General features: G+C 42.0%; 1 protein-coding gene across 3 annotated transcripts in view; it reads right to left on the reverse strand.

The window, feature by feature from the left end:
* Nucleotides 1–12,574, reverse strand: part of PTCH1 (patched 1) — a 123,685-nt gene that overhangs the window by 28,565 nt on the left and 82,546 nt on the right. For all 3 annotated transcript variants that reach the window (XM_073670979.1, XM_073670978.1, XM_073670980.1), the window contains exon 16: nt 9,158–9,300. In XM_073670979.1, the coding sequence (XP_073527080.1) occupies nt 9,158–9,300 (143 nt within the window). The remainder of the gene's footprint in view (nt 1–9,157; nt 9,301–12,574) is intronic.

Raw genomic sequence — 12,574 nt, forward strand, 5'->3', positions numbered from 1 at the left:
CACAATTTATATGCAAAATTACAATTGTTATGGATTAGACATTGGAAATGCATTACCATAACATAATCTCTGTATAATGTATAATATACCAATATAAGCCATTAGAGGTCATATTTCTGATGCCTCATTTATATGTCTTGGCTTGTAAATGAAACTATAATTTTATTTCTACACATCATAACTGTGTATATGTAAGAACACATACCAAATGTGTGACCTGCACAGGCACGCTGTAAGTAAGGGGGCTACTACCACTCTAAAGCTGGTCACTGGCCATACAACACACACACCAATTGTGTAACCAACGCAAGGACCCAGTAAGTAAGGGGACTACTACCACTCTAAAGCTGGTCACTGGCCATACAACACACACACCAATTGTGTAACCAACGCAAGGACCCAGTAAGTAAGGGGGCTACTACCACTCTAAAGCTGGTCACTGGCAAAAAAAAACCACACCAATTGTGCAACCAACGCAAGGACCCAGTAAGTAAGGGGGCTACTACCACTCTAAAGCTGGTCACTGACCATACACACACACACCAATTGTGTAACCAACGCAAGAACCCAGTAAGTAAGGGGGCTACTACCACTCTAAAGCTGGTCACTGGCAAAAAAAAACCACACCAATTGTGCAACCAACGCAAGGACCCAGTAAGTAAGGGGGCTACTATCACTCTAAAGCTGGTCACTGACCATACACACACACACCAATTGTGCAACCAACGCAAGGACCCAGTAAGTAAGGGGGCTACTACCACTCTAAAGCTGGTCACTGACCATACACACACACACCAATTGTGTAACCAACGCAAGGACCCAGTAAATCAGGGGGCTACTATCACTTTAAAGCTGGTCACTGGCCATACAACACACACACCAATTGTGTAACCAACGCAAGGACCCAGTAAGTAAGGGGACTACTACCACTCTAAAGCTGGTCACTGGCCATACAACACACACACCAATTGTGTAACCAACGCAAGGACCCAGTAAGTAAGGGGGCTACTACCACTCTAAAGCTGGTCACTGGCAAAAAAAAAACACACCAATTGTGCAACCAACGCAAGGACCCAGTAAGTAAGGGGGCTACTACCACTCTAAAGCTGGTCACTGACCATACACACACACACCAATTGTGTAACCAACGCAAGAACCCAGTAAGTAAGGGGGCTACTACCACTCTAAAGCTGGTCACTGGCCATACACACACACCAATTGTGTAACCAACGCAAGGACCAAGTAAGTAAGGGGGCAACTACCACCCTAAAGCTTGTCACTGGTCACACACACATACCAAATGTGTAACCTACGCAAGGACCAAGTAAGTAAGGGGGCAACTACCACTCTAAAGCTGGTCACTGACCATACACACACACACCAATTGTGTAACCAACGCAAGAACCCAGTAAGTAAGGGGGCAACTACCACCCTAAAGCTTGTCACTGGTCACACACACATACCAAATGTGTAACCTACGCAAGGACCAAGTAAGTAAGGGGGCTACTACCACCCTAAAGCTGGTCACTGGCCATACACAAATACCAAATGTGTAACCTACGCAAGGACCAAGTAAGTAAGGGGGCAACTACCACCCTAAAGCTGGTCACTGGTCATACACGCATGCCAAATGTGTAGCCAACGCAAGGACCAAGTAAGTAAGGGGGCTACTACCACCCTAAAGCTGGTCACTGGTCATACATACATACCAAATGTGTAACCTACGCAAAGACCAAGTAAGTAAGGGGGCAACTACCACCCTAAAGCTGGTCACTGGTCATACACGCATGCCAAATGTGTAGCCAACGCAAGGACCAAGTAAGTAAGGGGGCTACTACCACCTTAAAGCTGGTCACTGGCCATACACACTTACCAAATGTGTAACCTACGCAAGGACCAAGTAAGTAAGGGGGCTACTACCACCCTAAAGCTGGTCACTGGTCATACATACATACCAAATGTGTAACCTACGCAAAGACCAAGTAAGTAAGGGGGCAATTCCCACCCTAAAGCTGGTCACTGGCAATACACACATACCAAATGTGTAACCTATTCAAGGATCCAGTAAGTAAGGGGGCTTCTACCACCTTAAAGCTGGTCACTGGCCATACACACATACCAAATGTGTAACCTACGCAAGGACCAAGAAAGTAAGGGGGCTACTACCACCTTAAAGCTGGTCACTGGCTATACACACATACCAAATGTGTAACCTACGCAAGGACCAAGTAAGTAAGGGGGCTACTACCACCTTAAAGCTGGTCACTGGCCATACACACATACCAAATGTGTAACCTACTCAAGGACCCAGTAAGTAAGGGGGCTACTACCACCTTAAAGCTGGTCACTGGCCATACACGCATACCAAATGTGTAACCTACGCAAGAACCCAGTAAGTAAGGGGGCTACTACCACATCTCATAAATATAGATATAATCAAAAAGGGGAAATCTACAGTGCATACATACAACCCTTTAAAACGTATAAATCTTTTTTCTAGATATTTTTTTAAAAAAGCACCAAAAAATACCCTAAAGTACACAACTGCAAAGCTATTATAATAAAAATAGAGAACGGGACTTCAGCCTGCTAGACCAATCCGTTATTCCTGTGTATAATGACAAACAGGAATCAGGTTATACAATCAGCCACAATCGTCCTACAAGCAAATCCAACAACTGATATTTGTGCTATCTTATTGGCATAGAAATGGATATATTTATAAACATCGTAATTGCATAGAAGATACACTGTAACAAATAACTACACAGTATCACTTTGGATGACAAGAGAGTATAAACATAGGTTGTGGAATAAATACCATTTCCAGGAAAACCATATCTGGCCTATATATCCCTGAGATTAAATACTGCCTGCTCTGCCTAGCAGCGGGGCTCCCTAGATGACGAGGTTTTGGCGCCCCCGCTCCACGGCAGCTGTCCCTCGCACTCCCTCAAGGTCTCTAAGATAGGGGATATATAGATGAGAACCTAAACTAGACATAGACCAACTATCTAGTAGTGGGAGGAGGGGGGGGTAAAAAGGCACAGAAGCGTATGTTGCTTATCATTAGATGTCCAATAATTTGGAGATAGATTTAATAATTCTTCCTCTGTCTCAATGCGTTTCCATTAGAGGTTCATCAGAAGGTTACAATTCGTGTTAAATAGAGGTATGGGTATGCTGATAATCAGAGGCCCATGATGACCCTAAAGCTGGTCACTGGTCATACACACATACCAAATGTGTAACCTAATCGAGGACCCAGTAAGCAAGGGGGCTTCTACCACCCTAAAGCTGGTCATGCTTATTAGATAGCTGTCAGCTGATCATTTGTTCGATAGACAGTTATCTTGACAGGAACTTATCTCTTCTGTCTCCCTCATTAGACAGACAGTTATTTCTCCCGCCTCTTCCATATACATGAGCGCTTAGCTCAGCTGAGGGTTCATGAGTTTTCCGTAGAGGCAAAAGAAAAATCCACTGCGAGATATCATTGGCACAGTTTATCTCCCTTAAAAACAAAAAGGATAGGCCTATGAAACTCCAACTCTCCGATCCTTCTCTTCCATGACATCACTTATCGGGGGAGAGTCATCAGCTCCCCCCACATACATGTCAGCTGGTTGGCAGATCCCATAGAAACTGGCACTTTGGGGCAACTTTCATTTAATGTGTATGGGGCCTTAAAAGCCACTTGAATATTTCTGTTAGAGAATATCTAATGAGACTGAGCTGGAGAGTTTCATGCTTATAACAATTGTCACAAAGACTAAAAAGGAGTTTTTTTAGATTTGGGAAAAATAGAGGAATAATGTAAAATAAAAGACCAAAACAAACAAAAAAAATTTTTACTCAGTTAATAAATTTCATGCTTCTCCAAGCGGTCATGTGCTGTCTACCCATGTGACCGCTGCAGTCAATCACTGACCTTAAAGGTATAATGCTGAACACCTACACCACAAAAATGCAATCTTCCCACTTATACATAGACCAGCGGTAAGCAAATGAAATTATTAGATAAGTAATGCATTTTTTGTTATTTTATGGCATGTTCTTAACCTAATTTTTGCCAATCACAGAAACCAACGGGGTGCTCTAGAATAACCTAGTGGAGATCTAGGAGCCCATAAATAGCTTCATCCAGGGAACATATTCTGTCTTTTTATGTCCCTGTGTATGGATGAATACAAGAAACCCTGGATTCACACAAATCTATGTACATTGATTCAATTTTTCAGGTCTCCATTGACTTCTTTTATGAAAATGCATCTCATATATGGCACCCAATGGAGCATGCAGTACTTTTTTTTCGCAAGGATGGAGTACAGATGTACCACTGCAAAAAACAGCAGCTGGTTAGGGTAACATTATCTGGGATTTTTCCACTATTTCAGCCCAGAACTCAATGTCAAAGACAAAATATAAACATATTTTGAGTTCTGCTTCTTTTCACTGTTCAAACAAGACATGCTTATTATACACCAGTACAGAAAAACAGTATGGAGACTCAATATATGACTAGCGGGGTTCATTTCTGCCGGAACTAAATATGTCCAGCAACATTTCTGAGTTGAGGCCTCTTATTTAAAGAACTGGAAACAAGGCCGTTTGCTTTAATGTTACATAATGGTATATAAACTTCAGATATTTATCCACATAGACACATTTGTCCTCTAAGTGATTACATTAGAAAGCAAGGGGGTATGGCCATATGAGGTTGATTTGTTTTCTTAAAGAAAAATGATAAACATCTCAGTTTTTTAATTACCCTTGAAGTGAATGGAATGGCAATGAATAAACAGTTGCTGCATTCCTAAGAAATATGACTCCCCATCTAACAAAAACATTTCTCCTTTCTTTCCCTCTTCCCCTTGTAATTACACTGGCAACCCTGTTCCATTCTTGAATCCAAGCCCCTCCTGATGGACCAGGGTGCTCAACAAATGTCTACAGCTGGGGGGTGAGGGTGGTTCTGGGAGGGATGACCAAGCTCCAGAAACATTTTACAGAAACAAAGCAATGCAGAAGAAAAAAAAAGACCTGGCAAACACCCCCCCCCGCCCCCGCATGTCTGGGTGCAGTTAACCTCCGCTGTTAACACTGAAGGAAATGCCACCCAGTAAATGAAGGAGAGCAATAAAAAATAAAACATCTGTATATGTGATCTTATGACTTTTCTTCCTAGGCTCGAGTATTTACTAAATGACCATTTATTTTAATATGAACTCATTTATTGCTGAGATCCAATGGCAGCTCCCGTGGGGCCAAGGATGGTGACCTTCTAAGTCAAGGGCAATCACAGAAGGATAGGCACATCCATTTAACCACTATTTGTAAAAAAGAAAAGGCTACAGCAGACAAAAAAAAAAAACCTGGCAAAACTCCACGCCGAGGTCTTCTGAATGAAATGAGAAACAGTGACAGGAGCACAACTCTCTTATTCGTGCCCCCAATGATTTGAAGTATCTGGAGTTAATTAATCATCTGGAGATGGAATAACAGCATGTCTTCAAGATGTGTCTGGTAAACTACATCTCTACTGCAAGACCACTGATAGGAGGTATTTCATCTCAGGTCTCGGCATCAAATTCCACATTGAGCATGTATGTAATTATTGTAGCAGAAATAATTAGGACTTGTTGTCGTCTGTCTCCACACTTTCCACAATAGTCTCGCCACCTATTCCACAATAGTCTCGCCACCTAAACCGTTCTCCACGTTTTGTCAGACAGTTTAAAAATACAAATGTTTGTGGTAGCGTTAGTTCCCCCAAAATAAAATATGCCCTCAGTTTGAAATCTGCAGCCACTTATTGACATGTACAGTGGGGAAAAAAAGTATTTAGTCAGCCACCAATTGTGCAAGTTCTCCCACTTAAAAAGATGAGAGAGGCCTGTAATTGACATCATAGGTAGATCTCAACTATGAGATACAAAATGAGAAAACAAATCCTGAAAATCACAGTCTGATTTGGAAAGAAATTTTTTTCAAATTTTGGTGGAAAATAAGTATTTGGTCAATTACAAACAAGCAAGATTTCTGGCTCTCATAGACCTGTAACTTTAAGAGGCTCCTCTCTCCTCCACTCATTTCTTTGCTACTGGCACCTGTTTGAACTTGTTATCAGTATAAAAGACACCTGCCGCAACCTCAAACAGTCACACTCCAAACTCCACTATGGTGAAGACCAAAGAGCTGTCAAAGGACACCAGAAACAAAATTGTAGCCCTGCAACCAGGCTGGGAAGACTGAATCTGCAATAGGCAAGCAACTTGGTGTGAAGAAATCAACTGTGGGAGCAATAATTAGAAAATGGAAGACATACAAGACCACTGATAATCTCCCTCGATCTGGGGCTTCACACAAGATCTCACCCCGTGGGGTCAAAATGATCTCAAGAACGGTGAGCAAAAATCCCAGAACCACACGGGGGGACCTAGTGAATGACCTGCAGAGAGCTGGAACCAACGTTACACAGGCTACCATCAGTAACACACTACGCCGCCAGGGACTCAGATCCTGCTTAAGCCATTACATGTCCGGGCCCGTCTGAAGTTTGCTAGAGAGCATTTGGATGATCCAGAAAAGTATTGGGAGAATGTCATATGGTCAGATGAAACCAAAGTAGAACTGTTTGGTAAAACACAACTTGTCGTGTTTGGAGGAGAAAGAGTGCTGAGTTGCATCCAAAGAACACCATACCTACTGTGAAGCATGGGGGTGGCAACATCATGCTTTGGGGCTGTTTCTCTGCCAAGGGACCAGGATGACTGATTCTTGTACATGAAAGAATGGATGGGGACATGTATCGTGAGATTTTGAGTGCAAACCTCCTTCCATCAGCAAGAGCATTGAAGATGAAATGTGGCTGGGTCTTTCAGCATGACAATGATCCTAAGCACACTGCCGGGGCAACGAAGGAGTGGCTTCGTAAGAAGCATTTCAAGGTCCTGGAGTGGCCTAGCCAGTCTCCAGATCTAAACCCTATAGAAAACCTTTGGAGGCAATTGAAAGTCTGTGTTGCCATCGACAGCCCCAAAACATCACTGCTCTTGAGGAGATCTGCATGGAGGAATGGGCCAACATACCAGCAACAGTGTGTGCTAACCTTGTGAAGACTTACAGAAAACGTTTGACCTCTGTCATTGTCAACAAAGGATATATAACAAAGTATTGAAATGAACTTTTGTAATTGACCAAATACTTATTTTCCACCAAAATTTGAAAAAAAATTCTTTCCAAATCAGACAATGTGATTTTCAGGATTTGTTTTCTCATTTTGTATCTCATAGTTGAGGTCTACCTATGATGTCAATTACAGGCCTCTCTCATCTTTTTAAGTGGGAGAATTTGCACAATTGGTGGCTGACTAAATACTTTTTCTCCCCACTGTATACTAGAATTCCAAGCTAGGCTAAACTGTATTCACATGCCCCACTTTACATGCCAACATCACCGGCCAGTGACTGGCTGCAGCGGTTATTTACGTGTGGACAGCACATCATTGCTGAAGGTTGTACACTGTGAGACCGGCGGGGATCACCATAGTGGTGGTGCTGGAACCAGCATGGGATTAAATGAATGAGTGAAAGTTACTTTTTTACTTTAAACCATTTTCTCCTCGTTGACGATTTTCTTAAATCACCACTCTGGCATATTTTTTTATTTCACTGTCGGAGTGGTATCACTAATGCATATTTCCTGCCCCTAGTAAAATACTTACCAGTCGCCATGTTTTTCTGTTCCCAGCACCACTCCGGTCCTATTCCGCCATCTTGTAACCGCAGCTCCTGACTGTAAGTCACAGCTAACCGTCACAAGTTCTCTATGTAAATCTATACCTTTTTCTGGCTCTTATAGACTTGCATTGAGTAGTGATCTCCAGCTCGTCCAGCAAACAGTGGAGTGATCTGGCAGGTAGAATCTGTTTAAGACGACCAGAGCGGCGCCAAGAACAGAAGAAGATGGCGTCTGGTAAGTATATTACTAGGGGCAGGGAACAGACATTAGTGATACCACTCTGGTGGTAAAATATAATATAAAACGCCGAAGTGGTGCTTTAATATACTGAAAAATCCTTTTAATAAATGGGAAAACATAAGATACTTTATTATTTTATACAATGTTCTCATTTTTGCTGATTTTATTAATATACTGGAAAACGCCTTTATTAATAATAGCCTAGTCTTAGGGTAAGCTATCAAAATTTAATGTGGATCTCCCAATGATCAGAGGAATGGAAATGCCCCCTTCACTGTTTATGCAGACACGTAGCTTTAAATATGGTTGAAGCTGTGTGTCCCAGTCCACTTTATTCTGCTTATCTCAGGTCCTTCACCAATTAAATTTTGATCACCAACCCTGAAGATAGGCCTTGAGCATTTAAGCACAGGAAATAACCTTTAAAGTGCTTCTCTACGACATGTGGGTTATTACTTTCACACAACAGTCAAAGTCTTCAACCCAGTAGCCATTAAATAAAATGGTAATCTGGCATCAATACAAGAAAAGAATGTCGCTGAAACATCACTGTGGTCTTCTAGTTGCACATGGCCAAATGGACAAAAAAATGTAAAAAAACAATTCTACTAGAAAATGTCTTGTTTTTCATTGACTGTGAAATAGAGTTGGTGCGAATTGATTCACACATCCCATTCCATCAGCCATGTCAGTGGTCTGTGGTCACAGTACCGGAGCAGGAGTACCGCCTCTTACCTGCTGGACTGTGGCCACAGTACTGGAACAGGAGTACCGCCTCTTACTTGCCGCAATCAACGGCTCTTTGGATTAGCTGGCCAGATAATCAAAAGAAGAGGCATGGATCCCAGGAGGTGAAGAGGTGGTACTCCTGCTCCAGTACTATGGCCACAGACCTCTGTCATGGCTGATGGAATGGGATGTGTGAATCAATTCGCACCATCTCTACTCTTAAATAATCATTTTTAATTATCATGGATTTTAACTTTTGTGAAGTGTTTTTTTCTTTTTGCGTACTGTGGAGCCATTTTACTTCCCATCGCTGTACCAGTCTCCTGTAGATATATGTTGTTATCAAATTCAAAGTAATTGTGGGTGAGGATGAATTCTGTAAGTTTCACCACAAAATCAGAACTTTTGTGAAATAATTACTAATAATTTACATTCACTGTCTTACCCGACTTAGGTCGATAGGTTTGTCTGTGTTGCCGGTCTGTATTAACAATTTGTAAGCTAGCACTGCATCATCAGAGCCGTTCCTGTAATTATTATAAGTAATTTTACCAGCTTCCCATTCACTGTCAAAGGTATCTTGTAGTCCTATAGGGGAAAAAAGAAAATTCAACAACCCATCAAGTCATGCATGCCAAAAAAACTGTTAGCATTACATCATCAAATCACTGAAAATAGAATTTGAAGATAAGCTCCACATTTTACAAATTATATTTCATATGTTATTGGTCCCACTCATCAAAAGGCCGAATATATTACAATAATCAACACCAGTTGTTGAATGTTATTAAAAAGTTCTAACATCATTTGTTAGGTAGAACATGAATTATTCAACGTGATAGAATAAAGATGGGAAAATAGAATAATAAATGAAATAGATGTTATATAATAAAATGGATATATACCTGGGAAATAAAAAAGCTACTAATGTAAGAGAAGTCAGACAATTACACCTAGGGAAACTACCTTCCTCAGTAAAGGATGGCTTAGGGGATTATCTAACAATTGGAGGAACCGAGCCATTCGTAATACAAGGATGGCTTTGAGTCCTTCAGTGCAGGATCTAATATACGATCTGCCTCGTAGAGGGGGTTCCCCACTCTATGACGCCCACAGGGTTTAATAGGGCATATTGTCAGGGATTGTCTTCATGAGCCATCCCCCTTAAAGGAGAGACTTCAAGCAGAACATAAAAGAATTGATATTGATATTAGTAAATCAGAAGTTGAAGTAAGAAGAGTAGACAAGATTTGGTAATCATACTTCTCGTATAGAGATATACACATTTACATTTTTAGCCCCGGTGGCCATTTTTGCTGTGTCAACAGATAATGCAGACATATTAGTTGTCATTTTTGAAAATGTTGCTGTAATGAACAGTACAGTGCTTATTAATGGGGTTGTCTGGCCACTTACTAAAAAAAAAAAAATACTGACACGCACATTACTGAACTCTCATTAGTTCAGTTCTGATCCTTCTGGGTCTACACCTGGTCTCCACACTTTCGGCTTCAACTAGACTAGCGTTTCCCAAACTCCAGTCCTCAGGCCCCCAACAGATCATGTTTTCAGGATTTCCTTAGTATTGGACAAGTGATGCAATTATCATCAAGACATCAGGAATTCTGTCACCTGTGTAATACTATTGAAATCCTGAAAACATGTCCTGTGGGGGCCGTGAGGACTGGAGTTTGAGAAACCCTGATCTAGGCAGACATGTGACCATGCAACCAGTCACTGGTGGTAGCTGTGATCAACAAGTTACCGCCATAGCCAAGTCTGTCCAAATGAAGCAGGAAGTACAGAGACCAGCGGGATACCCAGGAAGCATTGAAGCAGGAGTGGAAGGGGTTAGATAAGGTAAGTCTTACTTCTTCAACTAACATCATTCTTAGTGCATACAAGAAAAAAATAAGTGGCACTTTGTGTTGATTTTAATATTTATTCATTCCAGTCTAGGTTTAGGCCCCTTACTGTGAACCGTTATTTTATTCCTAGTTGAGTAGGCAGGAAAAAAATGGACTGATTTACTGATAAGTATAGATATTATGTTTTATTTTTATCTATTTTACTCACTTATATAGTGCCATTAATTTCTACAGCACTTTACAGGTATCATCATCTCTGTCCCTATTGGGGCTCACAATCTAGATTCCCTATCAGTATGTTAAAAACCGGGAGAGCATACAAACTCCTTGCAGATGTTGTCCTTGGTGAGAATGAACCCAGGACCCCAGCGCTGCAAGGCTACAGTGCTAACCACTGAGCCACCATGCTGCCCAGTCTTTTCATATGGGGAGCAAAACAGAACAATGTCATTGTACCCCAAATGCTGTAAAAAGACATAAAATAAGAAACAAAGCAAGTACCCACTCTCTCTGTCTAGCATGAGATCTCTCCCGCTGCTTAGGTCTGTGTGCTTTGGCGGCAGCGGAGACATTACATCGACAGCGTGCATCACTGCTGCAGCCAATCACTGAGCTCAAGAGCTCGTGCCATGTAACTCAGCACAGACTCTGAGCTTAGTTATTGGATACAGCGGTGATGCGTGCTGTTGACATGACATTACTGCTAGAGATGATTGGATCGCGTTCCGCAACCCTGGTCCACATTCCAGTTCAGTGCTCTCTGGCCGTGGGCAGGAGCTCCACGAATTTCCTGACCTTCCAGGATCCCAGGCTTGTCTTATGATTTGCTGTTCTGATGAGTGCAAAGAAATCCACTCATCTCTCGTCACTACTGCAGCCAAGACCCAAGTACTGGCAGGGGGCCAGCACTGGACCTGCGGAGGGAGAGTACCTGCTCTATCTGTAATTTGTAAGGTGGAAAACCCCTCTAATTCAACAGTATCTGAATGGAGTTTAGGTGGGTCTTCTCCCACACTCTCAAAGCTTGCCAGTTGATTAACAGCCTTCTTCTAAAAATCTGCCAAAGTGAATCTGTGTACGAGTGATACTTTAAATACCAAAAGAGACAAGCTCTGGAAGTAGGGTAATTTAGAGAATGTCAGAATGAGAATTCAATAGCTGGAAAGTTGACAGAGAATGGTCTTTATGGCCTATTAGAACACAGCAATTAGGGCCAGGCATGACCGGAAAGGAGGATGCATGCAATATTCATCATGAACCATACTGAGCTACTGTTCGGCAGGTTAAAATAGAAAGTTCTGTGACGAGAGAACTCAAGAACTAATAAAAATACTTCAGTTTTTGGGCTTCATATAGCATCTCAGCTGCTTCTCAGGCACAGTGTGAGTGAACACGATTTTGTCAATTTGTTCCATCTGTTCAACTTGTGCAGCTAATACAAGATGTGGGATCTGCTGCCAGCATGTGTAAAGATCACAGCCAACATCTATTCACTCTCAACTGCTCCTTTCCTCTCTGCCATCCTGTAAGGGGAGAGGGAGCACAGGGAGACACTGAGCGTCTCAGAATACAAGTGGTGGCGGGCAGGTAATGTGGAGCACATTTCATGCAGGAAGCCATAGCTCAGCACATGCTGACCACTGCATAAACATACATGACAATTCACAGCCCGGAGAGGAAGAAGAATGGGATGACGAGATTCAAGACCCCCTACAACTGCACTAGAAATGTGAAATCCAACCCTTCATTACAGGCCATCAATCCCAAACACATGTTGTCCTTCTCATGGAGAGGTGCTTAAACCGGCATTCTTGCTGAAAGCTAGTTAATGCCTTTCCTTGTTTTCACAGGAAACGACGTTCAGTACAACTAATCCAACATAACTAGGTCCATGGTTCATTCATTCATTTACTTGTGAAATGCAAGCAAAGATGTTCCTATACATGTCTTAAAAGCATAAGGCACGGTGAATGAGTGAGAATGGCTGAATGTCC

Source organism: Phyllobates terribilis, unplaced genomic scaffold (assembly GCF_046119375.1).
Source record: "Phyllobates terribilis strain yellow unplaced genomic scaffold, ASM4611937v1 Scaffold_1__5_contigs__length_1240528914, whole genome shotgun sequence".
In the NCBI taxonomy this organism is placed as follows: domain Eukaryota; kingdom Metazoa; phylum Chordata; class Amphibia; order Anura; family Dendrobatidae; genus Phyllobates; species Phyllobates terribilis.